The sequence below is a fragment of the Cetorhinus maximus genome, chromosome 23 (assembly GCF_964194155.1).
Source record: "Cetorhinus maximus chromosome 23, sCetMax3.hap1.1, whole genome shotgun sequence".
Taxonomy (NCBI): Eukaryota; Metazoa; Chordata; class Chondrichthyes; order Lamniformes; family Cetorhinidae; genus Cetorhinus; species Cetorhinus maximus.
The window spans coordinates 29178072-29194390 of NC_135901.1; the positions used below are offsets into that span (position 1 = coordinate 29178072).

At 45.6% G+C, this 16319-nt stretch overlaps 6 protein-coding genes across 12 annotated transcripts in view; 3 read left to right on the forward strand and 3 right to left on the reverse strand.

Annotated features, from left to right (window-relative positions):
- Positions 1-6687, reverse strand: part of LOC144697284 (uncharacterized) — a 555771-nt gene extending 549084 nt beyond the window's left edge. Inside the window, exon 1 of the mRNA XM_078569236.1 lies at positions 6525-6687. The gene's annotated coding sequence lies outside the window, so the exon portion shown is untranslated. The remainder of the gene's footprint in view (positions 1-6524) is intronic.
- LOC144697128 (uncharacterized) overlaps positions 1-16319 on the forward strand; it is a 386815-nt gene that overhangs the window by 366341 nt on the left and 4155 nt on the right. The gene's annotated exons all lie outside the window — the stretch shown is intronic.
- LOC144697251 (uncharacterized) overlaps positions 1-16319 on the reverse strand; it is a 248138-nt gene that overhangs the window by 206963 nt on the left and 24856 nt on the right. Inside the window, exon 1 of one of the 3 annotated variants that reach the window (XM_078569184.1) lies at positions 6312-6407. The exons of the other annotated variants lie outside the window; for them this stretch is intronic. The gene's annotated coding sequence lies outside the window, so the exon portion shown is untranslated. Of the gene's footprint in view, positions 1-6311; positions 6408-16319 lie in introns of those variants that run through there. 3 annotated transcript variants of the gene reach the window in all.
- Positions 1-16319, reverse strand: part of LOC144697178 (uncharacterized) — a 685261-nt gene that overhangs the window by 195206 nt on the left and 473736 nt on the right. The gene's annotated exons all lie outside the window — the stretch shown is intronic.
- LOC144697082 (uncharacterized) overlaps positions 1-16319 on the forward strand; it is a 303267-nt gene that overhangs the window by 39410 nt on the left and 247538 nt on the right. The gene's annotated exons all lie outside the window — the stretch shown is intronic.
- LOC144696910 (uncharacterized) lies at positions 6918-14511 on the forward strand. 2 transcript variants are annotated; one of them, XM_078568625.1, is made up of 2 exons: positions 6918-6974; positions 7963-14509. In XM_078568625.1, exon 2 carries the CDS (start codon positions 8722-8724, stop codon positions 10927-10929), a length of 2208 nt encoding a protein of 735 aa, XP_078424751.1. In that variant the 5' UTR covers positions 6918-6974; positions 7963-8721; the 3' UTR covers positions 10930-14509. The 2 variants fall into 2 exon arrangements, with proteins under 2 accessions (XP_078424751.1, XP_078424752.1); XM_078568626.1 differs by lacking the exon at positions 6918-6974 and having other exon boundaries at positions 8305-8877; positions 9130-14511.

Genomic DNA, 16319 nt, shown 5'->3' on the forward strand with positions numbered 1-16319 from the left:
ACCATTTCTGGGGAAGGTGGGACCTGTACAAGCGGGACGGTCTACATCTGAACCAGAGCAGGACTAACATCCTTGCGGGCGGGTTTGCTAGTGCTGTTGGGAGGAGTTTAAACTAATTTGGCAGGGGGAGGGGACACAGAATGTGAGCAAAATAGGGACACATCATAATGCAGTAACACAATCAAGTCAGAGGGAGTACAGCTGCAATAAGCTTCAAGGGAGTAAGGCAAGGCTGGATGGCCTCTACTTTAATGCCAGGAGTATTACAGGTAAAACGGATGAGTTAAGGGTGAGGATTGACATGTGGAATTGTGATATAGTATCCATCACTGAGATGTGGTTGAGGGAAGGGCAGGATTGGCAGCTCAACATTCCGGGATATAGAATCTTCAGCGAGATGTGGGGGGGTAAAAGAGGAGGAGGCATTGCATTATCAGTTAAGGAGTCCGTTACTGCAGTAAGGAGAGATGATATCTTGGAGGGGGCATCGAATGAAGCTTTGTGGGTAGAGTTTAGGAATAAAAAAGGGGCAACCACATTATTAGTTGTTTATTCTAGACCCCCAGATAGATAGTCAGCGGAAAATTGAGGAGCAAATATGTGCATAATTTGTGGAGGTATGTAAAAACAATAATAATAGGGTAATTATATTAGGTGATTTCAACTTTCCCAACATTAATTGGGATAGACATAGTGTTAAGGGCTTGGATGGAGTGGATTTCTTGAAATGTGTACAGGAGAACTTTTTAGGTAAATATGTAGAGGGTCCAACAAGGGACGGTGCATTGCTGGACTTAATTCTGGGGAATGAAGCCAGACAGCTGACTGAGGTGGTGGTGGGTAAGCATTTTAGTGAAAGTGACCACAACATGGTACAGTTTAAGTTTGTTATGGACAAAGAAATCGATAAGTTGCAAAAAAATGTTTTGGATTGGGGGAGAGTGGATTTTAGTAAAATAAGGCAGGATCTGGCCAAGGTAGACTGGGAACAGTTACTTGTGGGGAAATCTACTGAGGAACAGTGGAGGGTGTTCAAAAAGGAAATGGGGAAGGTACAGGCTCAATATGTTCCCTCTAGGGTGATAGGAAGGAGTAACAAGCCCAGAGAAACATGGATGACCAGAGATATTCAGGTTACGATGAGAAGGAAAAGAGAGGCTTTTAGCAGGTACAAGGGTAGCAAATCAGCAGAGGCATTAGTGGAGTACAGACAGTGCAGGGTGGAGCTTAAGAAAGCAATTAGGAGAGCAAAGAGGGGAGATGAGAAAGCTCTGGCTGGTAAAAGTAGGGAAAATCCCAAGATATTCTATAGGGATATCAATGGGAAGATAACCAGGGAAAGGATAGGACCCATAAGGGACCAAGGGGGCAATCTATGGGTCGAGCCAGAGGACATCGCTAGAGTGTTGAATGAATACTTCACATCCATCTTCACCCAAGAGAATGACGATGAAGGTATCGAACTCTGGGAGAGAGACTGCGAGGTTCTTAAGCAAATTGATATAGTGAGTGACAAGCTATTGGAGGTGTTGGCAGGCTTAAAAGTGGACAAATCTCCAGGTCCAGATGATTTGTGTCCCAGACTGCTGAGGGAGGCAAGGGAGGAGATCGCAGGGGCTTTAACCCAAATTTTTAATTCCTCTCTGGCCACGGGGGAGGTGCCAGAGGACTGGAGAACAGCTAATGTGGTTCCGCTATTTAAGAAAGGTTGTAGAGATAAGCCAGGGAACTACAGGCCTGTGAGTCTCACGTCAGTGGTAGGGAAACTATTGGAGAAATTTCTGGAGGAGAGTATCTATCTCCACTTGGAGAGGTAAGGTTTGATCAGGGATAGTCAGCATGGCTTTGTCAGAGGCAGGTCATGCCTAACAAATTTGATTGAATTTTTTGAGGAGATGACCAGGTGTGTAGATGAGGGTAGTGCACTTGATGTAGTTTATATGGATTTCAGCAAAGCCTTTGACAAGGTCCCACATGGGAGACTTATAAAGAAGGCAAAGGCACATGGGATACAGGGTAATTTGATAAGATGGATTCAAAATTGGCTTAGTTGTAGGAGGCAGAGGGTAATGACAGAAGGATCCTTTAGTGACTGGAAGCCAGTGTCCAGTGGCGTACCACAGGGATCTGTGCTCGGTCCCCAATTATTTGTCATTTCTATAAACAACATAGATGACTATGTGGGGGGTAGGATTAAGTTTGCGGATGACACAAAGATTGGCCGGGTGGTTAACAGTGAGGTTGAGTGTCTTGAGCTGCAGGAAGATATAGACGGGATGGTCAAATGGGCAGATAAGTGGCGGATGGAATTCAACCCTGAAAAGTGTGAGGTGATACACTTTGGAAGGAGTAATTTGACAAGGAAGTATTCAATGAACAGCATGGCACTAGGAAGTTCTGAGGAACAAAGGGACCTTGACGTGTGTGTCCATAGATCTCTGAAGGCAGAGAGGCATGTTAGTGGGGTGGTGAAAAGGGCATATGGGACACTTGCCTTTATCAATCGAGGCATAGATTACAAAAGTAGGGAGGTCATGTTGGAGTTGTATAGAACCTAGGTGAGGCCACACCTGGAGTACTGTGTGCACTTCTGGTTGCCACATTATAGGAAGGATGTGATTGCACTGGAGTGGGTGCAGAGGAGATTCACCAGGATGTTGCCTGGGATGAAATGTTTAAGTTATGAAGAGAGGTTGGATACACTTGGGTTGTTTTCGTTGGAGCAGAGAAGACTGAGGGGCGACCTGATCGAGGTGTACAAGATTATGAGGGGCATGGACAGGGTGGATAGGGAGCAGCTGTTCCCCTTAGTTGAAGGGTCAGTCACAAGGGGGCATAAGTTCAAGGTGAGGGGCAGGAGGTTTAGGGGGGATGTGAGGAAATACTTTTTTACCCAGAGGGTGGTGACGGTCTGGAATCCACTGCCTGGGAGGGTGGTGGAGGCGGGTTGCCTCACATCCTTTAAAAAGTACCTGGATCAGCACTTGGCACGTCATAACATTCAAGGCTATGGGCCAAGTGCTGGTAAATGGGATTAGGTAGGTAGGTCAGGTGTTTCTCACATGTCGGTGCAGACTCGATGGGCCGAAGGGCCTCTTCTGCACTGTGATTCTGTGATAGTACAAAAGGACATATGCTTCAAGCAACAGATCAAGCATGGATGTAAAAGATTCTCCAGCTCTCTCCTTACCCCTGTCCTTACCCCAGAGTTCTCACTCTATTATTTCTCCCAAGCCCTTATTGACCCAATCCAAATGTAGATCTCTGTTGGTTCAATTTTAGTCACTTTTTGACCATGACCAGTGTGTTTAATTCTATACTGATTGTTTTACATTCAGTTTCCCTCTGGAGTTTGTGTCAATGCTTTGATGATGTCAAAATATTGTCTCATTCTCTTGGTCACATTAACCATTTCATGTCATGTTGTTTATCAAGTAGCTGTGTATGTTTGGGACCCGTTCCTCAGTCCACTTCACCATGAATTTACACGTCCTATTGTCTTCACATGTAACAAATCACATCTGCACACTCACACCGGTATCCCAATGTCAGGCCACATATTCTGAACTTTGAGGTGTGCTTATCAAAAGATCAAAGCGAGTGTCTGTTTTTGCTTATCTCCCCCTGTTATCATCCTGATATTTCAGGTGGTGGCCAGGCTGTCAAATGTGATTTTCTCTAAAACAAAATTCATAGATAAGGATGTAAATATCTCCCAGAGAAATCTATCAACTTATTCATCTCATCTACACCTCCCTGACTTTCACTAGAATGTAGGTGGATACCAGATTGATATATTCCACTGATCACCCAGGTGAGTTACTCCAATTACTTTACTGTCCAATACAATATATTCATCAAATCTTTAAAACAGAAATCAAACATTCCCAATTGATTTCAGGCATTAACATATTGTTTTATTTATTTTAGATGTCAGGCTGAGTTGTTTTCCTTGAATCTGGGAGGTTGAGGGGAGAATTGATAGAGGTGTACAAGATTATGACAGGTTTAGATAAGGTGGACAAAGAAAAGTTGTTCCCATTCACTGATGGTGCAAGGACAAGGGGGACACAGATTTAAGGTTTTGGGCAGGAGATGCGGGGAGGATGTGAGGAGGAATATTTTCACACAGCGAGCAGTAATGACCTGGAACTCGCTGACTATGAGGGGCGGGGTGGGAAGCAGAGACGATGAACAATTTCAAAAGGCAATTGGTTGGACACTTGAGGGAAATAAGCTTTCAGGGATTCAGTGATAGAATGGGGGGAATGGGACTGACTGGATTGCTCTCCAGAGAGCCAGCATGGACTTGATGGGCTGAATAGTCTCCTTGTATATCTTAATGACTCCGTGATTCAAAGACAAAAAATTCAGCTGCTCCAGTCTCTCCAACTAACTGAAGTTCCTCATTCCTGGTGCCATTGTCGTAAATCTCCTCTGCACCCTCTGGAAGAACTTCACATCTTTCCTAAAATGTGGGGCCCAGATACAGTCAGCACATTTAAAGGGTCTCTCATTGGTGTGAGTGACATGGTGTGTCAGCAGGCTGGATGACTGAGGGAATCGCTGCCCACACATGGTGCAGGTGAATGGCCTCTCTCCAGTGTGAACTTGCTGATGTGTCAACAGGTGGGACAATCATGTGAATACCTTCCCATGCTCCAATCAGGTGAATGGCCTCTTCCCAATGTGAGCTCGCTGGTATCTCAGTAGGCTGGATAAATAAGCAAATCCCTTCTCACACTGGAGCAGGTGAATTGCCTCTCCCCAGTGTGAACTCGCTGGTGCATCTGCAGTTTGGACAACTGAATGAATCCTTTCCCACACTCAGAGCAGGTGAATGGCCTCCCCCTGGTATGCAGTTGCTGGTGTTCCTGCAGATTGGATGAACTTCTCAACCTCTTTGTGCGATGAGAGCAGCTGGACGGTCTCTCCTCAGTTTGAAAACACTGGTGGAACATCAGTTCCTGAGAGCTTTTGAACCTACTCCCACAGTCAGAACATTTAAAGGGTCTCTCATCAGTGTGAGTGACATGGTGTCTCAGCAGGCTCGATGACTGAGTGAATCATTTCCCACAGTCAGAGCAGGTGAATGGTCTCTCCCCGGTGTGAACTCGCTGGTGTCTCATCAGGTGGGATGAATGAGAGAATCCCTCCCCACACATGGAGCAGGTGAACGGCCTCTCTCCAGTGTGGCTGCGTCGATGAATTTCCAGCTTTGATGGGGATATGAATCCCTTCCCAAGTCCCCACATTTCCACAGTTTCCCCATTGTGTGGGTGTCCTTAGGTCGCCCCAGATTCAATGATCAACTGAGCAGTCCACACACACAGCATGTGTACAGTCCCTCCCGTGATGTTTTATAAGGCTGCGTGACTGGTCAAAGCTCTTTCCGCAGTTAATGCACTGGAACACTCTCACTCAGATGTGTCTGTCTCAGTGCATTTCCAATAACACTGATTTCAAAACCGCCTGAAGCAGACAGAACAGACAAACATTTCTCCTTCTAGATTCAAAGGCCATTGATATTCAGCTCCTGATGAATCGAGTAACACTGTCAGATCTTGATGTGACGTTTGATTTGAGATTTCTGTCTGCAAATCCTCCACTTCTAATATTCTGTAAAAGGTGTTTACAAAAGTCATCACTGTCAGTTCATTATAGAAATTCAGAACAGACAATTCTAGTTTCTATGGAACATTCTTTCCTCTCTCACCCAAAAGCTGTAAATCTGTCTCACACTCTCCCTTCATTCCTACTCTGCTGTACCTAATATACACCCTCCCAATAGAACCAGAGAACACTGCAGCACAGAAAATAGGCCATTCGGCCCTTCTAGTCTGTGCCGAAATATTATTCCGCTAATCCCATTGACCTGCACCCAGTCCATAACCCTCCAGACCTCTCCCATCCATGACTCCTGAAGGTGTCAAATCATGCTGATTGATTGATCCATGCTCAGTGGTTCCAGTGCAGGACACAAAGTCCTGAAAATCTACCCGCAGGCTGCAAGACCTGGAACTCACTGACTGGTGGAAGCAGAGATGATCAACGATTTCAAAAAGAAATTGAGTGATAACTTGAAGGAAATAAACATGCAAGGGAACGGGGATATAGAAAGGGAATAGGCCTGACTGGATTACTCTACAGAGAGTCGAGAGGGACTTGAGTTGCTGAATGGACTCCTGTATTAGCAATGAATCTATGGCTGGAAATAAATAACCTAGCTACAGGACTATTACGGGACTATATTACAAAAAATAATAAATGTATTTTATTAGAGAACCAGAAATAATACATTTAATATGAACCATTAAACAACACTGGACTCTGAACATTAGCAAAGAGACCATCATTTTAGCAAGAAAAATTAATGTGTCAAGCTTAGAGAGCAAAGGATGTCAATGCCTTTAAGCTAGAGAGAGAGGCCTGGGCCAATTCCTTTCCCCTCAGTTCCTGCAAGTCAACAATTTGCCCCCAGAGTGAGAAAAGAAATGGAAAGGGGGAAATATTGATTTCCTCACAGATGTTGCCCAGAGGAGGAAGTTTTAGTCTGAAGCTCATTGTCCAACTTCCGCATTGTGACATCCACAATGGAACCCTGCCTGAATCAGCCAATAGGAATCACTCTGCTCCGCGGTGACGTCCTCGGGTCCCAGTCTGCAGGCCAGGTGCGCGGACACGGGAGCCCAGCCCCCACGCATTGTTCCCCCTCCCCCTCCTCGAGCCGATGTTTCCAGGCAACCGGCTGACGGCTCCGGCCAGAGCGAGAAGCCACTCCAAGAACTCGGGGGAGGAGAAACTGCGCATGTGTAGGGAGAGCCCGCCCCTTCCCTTCTTGCTGAGCAGCTGGCCAATGGGAAAGGTTGGAGGACCGGAAGGACCCTTGTCCTCCAGCCAACCAGAGCACGGGCTTTGTGTGCATGAAGATGGACCCTCACACAGACTAAAACTTCTTCCTGTGTCAAACATCTGTGAGTAAAACACTTTCTTTTCTCCCCCTTTCAATTTCTTTTCTCATTCTGGGGGGAAATTGTTGACTTGCAGGAACTGAAGGGAAAGGAAGTGAATCCAGGGAGAGTGCAGACTCTGGAAAAGTTGGCCCAGGTCTCTCTCTCTCTCTCTTCAAGCCATTGACATCCTTTGCTTCCTCAGCTTGACACATTTATTTGTCTGGCTAAAAGGATGGTCTCTTTCCTAATGTTCAGAATGAAAAGGGTGGTTTCCCCAGGAGATGGCTGACATTTAAGGGGCCAGTATATTCATACAGGACAGAGATATGTTTAATGTTGTGATAGGGAACAGTTTAGATATATTATTTGTAGTCCTATAATTAAATTCATTTATTATCCTTTCCAGTCTTGTAGTATAGGACTGTAGCTGTGTATATATTTCCAGTCATAGGGTCATTATGGCACAGAAGGAGTTAATTCAGCAACTGAAGTCCATGCTGACTCTCTGTGGAAGAATCCAGTCAGTCCCATTCCCCTTCGATATCCCAGTTCCCTTGCAAGTGTATTTTTATCAAGTATCCATCGAATTTCATTCTGAAATCAATGATCATCTCCAGTTCCACCATCCACAGATGCACTGAATTTCAGGTCATGACCACTCACTCCTAAATACTGTTGTTTCTTGCATCCCCCCATACCTCTAATAATGCAATACATATTATATTATATTACAACATTTGTACTCCTGCAATGTGTTCATGCATATGGCTCAAAGCTCTGTTTGCTGGACTGGCAGTGCTGAACATGGATCTGTCAATCGGGATGAATTTGCACCTTCAGGAGAATTGGGAGGTTGTATATTAGGTACAGCAGAGTGAGATTGGAGGGAGAGTGTGTGGGACAGAGATTTACAGGTTTTGGGGAACAGGAGAGGAAAGAATTTTTCTTAGAAATTAGAATTGTCGATTCTGAATTTCTATCCTGTACTGACAGTAAACTCCTTTTGCAGGATATTAGAGGGGGAGGATTTCCAGACAGAAATCTCAAACCAAAAATCACATCAAGCTCTCACAGTGTCATTCAATTCATCAGGACCTGAACATAATTGACCTTTGAATGTGGAGAAACGTTTGTGTGTTCTGTCTGTGGGGAAAGATTCTAAACATTGGTGTGATTGGAAAAGCACCAAGACACACACACCCGAGTGAGAGTGTTCCAGTGCACTGACTGTGGAAAAAGTTTTAACCAGTTACACAGCCTGAAAAAAAAAATCACACCATTCACAGCGGGGAGAGACTAAACATGTGTTCTGTGCATGTATGAGGCTTCAACTGATCACAAACACAGAGAGACATAAGGACACCCACATCATGAAGAAAACAATGGAAATGTGGGGACTGTGGGAAGGGATTCCGGAACCCGTCTGTGCCAGAAATTCTCAAACCAAAATTCACGTTAGCATCCGCCAGAGTCACTCGATTCATCAGGACCTGAATATCATCAGCCTTTCAATCTAGAAGGAGAGATGATTGTCTGTTCTGTCTGCTTCAAAATGTTTCAAACATCAGTGTGATTGGAAAAGCACCAAGACACACACACCCGAGTGAGAGTGTTCCAGTGCACTGACTGTGGAAAGAGCTTTAACCAGTTATACAGACTGAAAAAACATCACACCATTCACAAAGGGCAGAAACCACACATGTGATCTGTGTGTGGACAAGGCACCAATTGATCAACAGACGTGGAGATACACGAGGGCACACGCACCATGGAGAAACTGTGGAAATGTGAGGATGGTGGGAAGGGATTCCAAACCACATCTGTGCTGGAAACTCATCAACACATTCACACCGGGGAGAGGCCGTTCACCTGCCCTGTGTGTGGGAAGGGATTCACTCATTCCTCACACCTAGTGGCACACCAGGTCACTCACACCAGGGAGAGGCCGCTCACCTGCTCTGTGTGTGGGAAGGGATTCACTCATTCCTCACACCTAGTGGCACACCAGGTCGCTCACACCAGGGAGAGGCCGCTCACCTGCTCTGTGTGTGGGAAGGGATTCACTCATTCCTCACACCTAGTGGCTCACCAGGTCGCTCACACCAGGGAGAGGCCGCTCACCTGCTCTGTGTGTGGGAAGGGTTTCAGTAAGCCATTACACTTACTGGCACACCAGATAGCTCACACCAGGGAGAGGCTGCTCACCTGCTGTGTGTGTGGGAAAGGATTCACTCATTCATCCCACCTCGTGGCACACCAGGTAGTTCACACCAGGGAGAAGCCATTCACCTGCTCTGAGTGTGGGAAAGAATTCACTCAGTCATCCCACCTACTGGTACACCAGGTAGTTCACACTGGGGAGAGGCTGTTCACCTGCTCTGTTTGTGGGAAGGGATTCACTCAGTCATCCCACCTAGTGACTCACCAAGTTGCTCACACCAGGGAGAAGCCGTTCTCCTGCTCTGAGTGTGGGAAGGGATTCACTCAGTCATCCCACCTTGTGGCACACCAGGCAGTTCACACCCGGGAGCGGTCATTCACCTGCACTGAGTGTGGGAAGGGATTCACTCAGTCTGCGCACCTAGTGGCACACCAGGTAGTTCACACTGAGGAGAGGCCGTTCACCTGCTCTGAGTGTGGGAAGGGATTCACTCAGTCATCCCACCTTGTGGCACACAAGGTAGTTCACACTGAGGAGAAGCCGTTCACCTGCTCTGTGTGTGGGAAGGGATTCACTCAGTCATCCCACCTAGTGGCGCACCAGATAGTTCACACCAGGGAGAAGCCATTCACCTGCTCCGAGTGTGGGAAGGGATTCACTCATTCATCCCACCTAGTGGCACACCAGGTAGTTCACACCAGGGAGAGGCCTTTCACCTGCTCCGAGTGTGGGAAGGGATTCACTCATTCATCCCACCTAGTGGCACACCAGATAGTTCACACCAGGGAGAAGCCATTCACCTGCTCCGAGTGTGGGAAGGGATTCACTCATTCATCCCACCTCGTGGCACACCAGGTAGTTCACACCAGGGAGAGGCCTTTCACCTGCTCCGAGTGTGGGAAGGGATTCACTCATTCATCCCACCTAGTGGCACACCAGGTAGTTCACACCAGGGAGAGGCCGTTCACCTGCTCTGAGTGTGGGAAGGGATTCACTCAGTCTGCGCACCTAGTGGCACACCAGGTCGCTCACACCAAGGAGAGACAATTCTCTTGTTCTGTGTGTGGGAAGGGATTCACTCAGTCTACACACCTAATGGCACACCAGGTAACTCACACCAGGGAGAAGCCATTCACCTGCTCTGTGTGTGGGAAGGGATTCACTCAGTCATCCCACCTAGTGGCACACCAGGTAGTTCACACCGGGGAGAGGACATTCATTTGCTCTGAGTGTGGGAAAGGATTCACTCAGTCATCCCACCTAGTGGCACACCAGGTAGTTCACACCGGGGAGAGGCCGTTCACTTGCTCTGAGTGTGGGAAAGGATTCACTCAATCTGTGCACCTAGTGGCACACCAGGTAGTTCACACTGGGGAGAGGCCGTTCACCTGCTCTGAGTGTGGGAAAGGATTCACTCAATCTGCGCACCTAGTGGCACACCAGGTAGTTCACACCGGGGAGAGGCCGTTCACCTGCACTGAGTGTGGGAAGGGATTCACTCAGTCTGCGCACCTAGTGGCACACCAGGTAGTTCACACCAAGGAGAGGCCATTCACCTGCACTGTGTGTGGGAAGGGATTCGCTCAGTTATCCCACCTGCTGACACATCAACAGGTTCACACTGGAAAAGACCACTCACCCGCTCTCGATGTGGGAAGGATTCACTCGGTCGTCCCATCTGCAGATGCACCGGCAAGTTCACACTGGAGAGAGGCCCTTCATTTGCTCCATGTGTGGGAAGAGATTCGCTCTTTCATCCTACCTGCTGACACATCAACAGGGTCACACCAGGGCGAGGCCGTTCGCCTGCTCTGAGTGTAGGAAGGGATTCACTCGGTTAACCAGCCTGCTCGGACTGTGGGAGTTAATTGTGTCAATTGAGGTAAAATATATACAGGTGCAGGACATTTATTGGATGGATACTTCAGCACATATAAAGAGACACTACTGACACATAATGGGGTGTATTCAGGAGGTATATACCTGTAATGTTTCACACTGCGAATAAATCTATACAAAGCAAAGACTGGCTCCAGTTTCTTCCTTCACCATCAGGCTGTCAGGATTATAACATGGTAAGAGAGAATACTTGTCTAATGGTGGAGGTTGGAAACTAAAGAAAAATAAAATTTCAGACAGAAGCTTACAATCCGAGTAGCTTTTGTGAGAAATGGCTGAAAACAAGTGGAATTTGTCAGGGAATTGCTGTGAAGAAGTGTCATACGGACTCAAAACGTTAACTCTGTTTCTCTCCCCACAGATGCTGCTTGACCTGCTGAGTTTTTCCAACCCTTTCTGTTTTTGTGTCAGATTTCCAGCATCTGCAGTAATTTGCTTTTATGTTATGGAAATTGTCAGGGTTTGATTAACCGCCGATGTACTCAGAGTCTGAGCCACACGACCAGTGGAAGAATGAAGTGGAGATGTGGACACGGGTTACGTCCCTACCAAGGAGGAAACAAGGTCTGGTCTTGGCACTGTCACTTCCCAACAAAAGTAAAATCAGAAGCAAAGTATTTATTGAGCTGGATGCCTGTCACTGAAGAAGGTTTGGATCTTCTATTCAGGTTCATTGATGAGATTTACAAGAAAGATGATCTATTGGATGCCTATGAAGCAAAGTTGGACTTTGACAGGTTTCAAATGAGGGTGAAAACATCTTTAGCAGATCTGGATTTCACAACAAGAGACAGGATTGGAACAGCACTAATAGGTGAATGAACCCCAGGAATGACCAAGGAACAATTAACAGGTGTTTCAGGCCTGACTCAAAATATCATTATGTGATGAACTGCCCAAAGTGGAAAATCAGGGTCTTCGAAGTGACACATGAGACAGAGAATTCTGAGGCTGATGATGATGATCACTTTGAAGGAATTGTACTAGTCACAAGGAGTTTTGGTCCAGTGATGATTGTGTTCACCACAGACTCATTCAACTGTGCTGTGTTAGACAGTGGCTGCTCCTCGTCAGCATGTGGATCAGTTGGTGAAAATGTTATCCAGATTCACCTCGTAAGGAGTATGAAAGTTCGCTTTGTCTTTGGTGATGTGAACACATTGACGTCACAAAAAAGAGTGGGGATTTTTGCAAAATAGCTGGAGTCAGCCACTTTATCAGGACTGGTGTACTCTCTAGTGAGGTACCCTTACTGTTGAGTGAACCTTCCACAAAAAAGGCACAAATGCAACTGGACATGGAAAGTCAGTGGATCTGTAGTTGACTCAGTCAGGACATTATCGTCTCTCCTTAACAATACCTGATGTTTCTAATGAGAATGTTTGAGAAGGATTAATGGCATCAATGATAAGAATCAGAGAGAAAAAAAACAAATTATTTTAAAACTAAACAGACAATTTGCTCACCCTTCCTGTCAAAGATAACGAATCCTGCTAAAAGATGCAGGGGTGGTTGGTGAAGAAAATACGAGGCTCATGGAGGAGATTAGAGCAAAGTGTGAAATGTGTAAAAAGTATGGGAGGACGCCATCACATCCTATTGTAAACCTTCCCTTGGCACGTGACTTTAACAAGGTAGTTGCTATGGATCTAAAGAGATGGGACAAAGACAGAAATATTTTCATTCTACACTTTAAGGACATGGTAACCGATTTACTCTTTCTCCAATAATACATGGCATGGACAAAAGGGAGATTACAGACCAAGTCATGGAGAAATGGATAGGGACTGGACCTGGGGCACCAGCTAAGTTTCTGGCTGATAATGGAGGGGAAATTTGCTAATGACGAGTTTCGAGACGTGTGTGAAAACATGAACATTATGGTCATGAACACCACAGCTGAAAGTCCTTTGGATGGACTCTGTGAAAGGAATGACGCTGTGATCGATGAAATGCTGCAGAAAATCTTAGCTGATCAGCCAAACAGCAAGTTGACGACTGCACTGACATGGACTATTCATGTAAAGAATTCACTTCAGATGGTTGGAGGGAAAAGTCCCTTTCGATTGGTCTACAGGAGAAATCCCAAATTACCCTCTGTGCTGGGCGATAGCCCTCCTGCTTTCGAAGGGACTACAATTCGTTCCATTTTTAGTCATCAATTATCAGATTGTCTCATAAAAAGAAGTGCTCGAACTAAGAAATTACTGGGGATCTTAGAAGAGGGATGTCTTAAAATGTAATAATCCTTTGTGCAAAATCAGGAAAAATTATATTTTGTCCTCTTTGGTTTGTTTTGAAATATTGTTTGTGCCGATTGTTACAATCCCGGTCAGGACCGTTAACGTTTAAAGAGAAATTCGAACACCCAGTGATAACTGAAAGAATTACACCACATTTACAAACAAAACCAAAATTTACTGTATATATAAAACAAAAGAATATTAAAAACCAGCACTATGAACTTAATGCTATAGTTTATAAAGATTTATGCTTTAAACCCAGTTCTACTTTTTAACTTCTCCACAAGAGAACTTATACTTAATGGTATCTTGAAAGTTCATTCGCTTCTGTTCCTGGGACCATCCCAAAGGGATGTCAAAGCTCTCCAGAATTCACTTTAATTCTCCTCAGTATTCCAGCTATTCTCCAAGCTCCAAGACTTTATGGGGGTCCTTCCATCAGCTTTAGGCTAAGAAACACTGCAACTTTCCTTTAAGGTCTCAAAGCTGTGGACTTCTCAGTTCAAGCAGAAGTTTCACTACCTTCTTGCTGAAGGATTTAAAATGAGGAACACACTGGTTCCTAATGACCTTCTTGGCTTCTCATCCCACAGCTGGTTCACAGCTCCTGGTCCCACACTTCCTGCTGACTGACCAAGCTGCCCGCAGGCTGCTGACTGAAACTGCCTTCAATGAGAAAATAAAAAGAAAAATCCACAATGGATCATCCATTGTTTATGTGTTCTCACTATCAACACTGACCTTACTGAATAAACAAAGGTCACATTTTAACTGTAATTATTCCAGGCTTCTTTGATTTGGATTTCCATCAGAGTTGTTTTCAACAGTTTCTCAACCCAGAGTTTCCATTGAGCTACATTTCAATCCCCAAACTAAAAGTTATTTTTGAAAACTTATGAATTATGAACTTAGATATTCGCAGCAGCTGGCATGATGGGCCGAATGGCCTCCTTCTGTGCTCTATGAGCCTCGTCTGCATTTAAAGGGAGGGGATCATCTTCAATTGTGGGTGACATATTAAAGGAAGCAGTGCCTCCTCTTCTTTGAATGTTTAGTTTAACACTTAAAGCTCCCCTTAACATTCTCTGAAGTGGCAGATGGAATTTAATACAGAGAAGACTGAGGCAATGATATTTAGCAGAGGGGATAGGGAGAGGAAATATAGATGTAAATAGAACAGTTCTAAAGAGTGAGCAGGGGGTTCATGTGCAGCGGTCATTGAAGGTGGCAGGACAGAGTGAGAGAGGAATTAGCAAAGCACATGGGATCTTGTGCGAGAAGCTGGGGTTGTAATCCTTGGAGCAAAGGAGGTTGAGGGGAGATTTGATAGAGGTGTACAAGATTATTATGACAGGTTTAGATAAGGAGGACAGAGGAAAGCTGTTCCCATTCGCTGATGGTACAAGGACGAGGTGGACACAGATTTAAAGTTTTATACAGGAGATATATCTACATCACCGTGGGTATATCTTCACTGTCGCTGGGTCAAATCCTGGAAATCCTCCCTAACAGCACTGTGGGTGTATCTACACCACATGGACTGCAGTGGTTCAAGAATGCAGCTCAACATCACCTTCTCAAGGGCAATTAGGGATGGGCAATAAATGCTGGCCCAGCCAGTGACACCCACATCCCATTAAAGAATGAAAATGGAAAGATATGGTGGGGACTTGAGGAGGAACATTTTTACACCGAGTGGTAATGACCTGGAACTCGCTATCTGCAAGGTGGGTGGAAGCAGAGACAAAGAACGGTTTCAAAAGGAAATTAGATGGGCACTTGAGGGAAATAAATTTTCAGTGCAACAGGGATAAAACAAGGCCATGGGAATGACTGGTTTGCTCTGCAGTGAGCCGGCGTGAACACGATGGGCTGAATGGACTCCTTCTCTACCCTAATGAATCTGTGACCTAAAAAGTACAATTTCAGCTGCTCCAGTCTCTCCAAGTAACTGAAGTCCCTCATCCCTGGTGCCTTTCTCGTAACTCTCCTCTGCACCCTCACTAAGAACTTCACATCTTTCCTAAAGTGTGGGGCCCAGATATAGGGTTCCATTCTCGAGGGATAGAATTGAAAAGCAGGGAGGTTATGTTCAACTTGTTTCGAACCATGGTTAGACTACACTGGGAGCACTGTAAACATTTGTCATCTCCATTTAGAAAAAGTAAATAGAGGCAATGGAGAAGGGGAATGGAGAAGATTCACAAGAATAATAGCAGAAATTAGAGCATTTAACCCTCAGGAAAGGCTGGGGCTGCTTTTCTGGGATGGAAGTCTTTAAGATCATGAAGGGGTTAAATAATCCAATCAGGATTTCATGAGAAGCCTCATTTCCCAGCGAATGGTGAGAGTGTGGAACTCACTACCACAGCGAGTGGTTGAGGTGAATAGTATGAATAAATTCAACGCGAAGCTAGATACATACATGAGGAAGAAAGGAATAGAAGGATATGCTGATGGGAGAGATGAAGAGGGGTGGGTGGAGGCTCATGTGGAGCATAAATACTGACAGAAACCAATTGAGCCAACTGGTCTGGCCCTGTGCTGTAGACTCAATGGAACAGAGACAAATGTATTTATTTTAGATCCACCTGTTGTGGTCGGAAAAACAGTATTTACTGTCCTGGATAAAATAAATGTACTTCATCAGCTTTTGTGGATCAATTCAGTGGAAATGCGCACTCCCAGTCTCAAAGAGCATCAGCCACTGGAAGCAAAGTCGTGAGACCGACCAGTCCAGCAGAAAGAAACTCTCCGACCGTCCCACTTCACCAAGTGTCAGAATGAACATGGTTCAGTCCTGGATGGGATTAACAGGAGCAATAACAGCAGAAGCCAACCCCCGCAATCACTTGTGAACTCGCTGGTGACTCAGCAGGTAGGTTGACCGAGTGAATCCCTTCCCACACTCAGAGCAGGTGAACGGCCTCTCCCCAGTGTGAATTCACTGGTGTCTCAGCAGGTGCGATGAATGAGCAAATCCATTTCCACACTCAAAGCAGGTGAACAGCCTCTCCCCAGTGTGAACCCGCTGGTGTGTCAGCAGGGTGGATGACTGAGTTA

What these genes read in the sequence shown, in the direction of transcription:
- LOC144696910 (XM_078568625.1), top strand. Translation starts at nt 8,722, where the DNA reads ATGGAGAAACTGTGGAAATGTGAGGATGGTGGGAAGGGATTCCAAACC.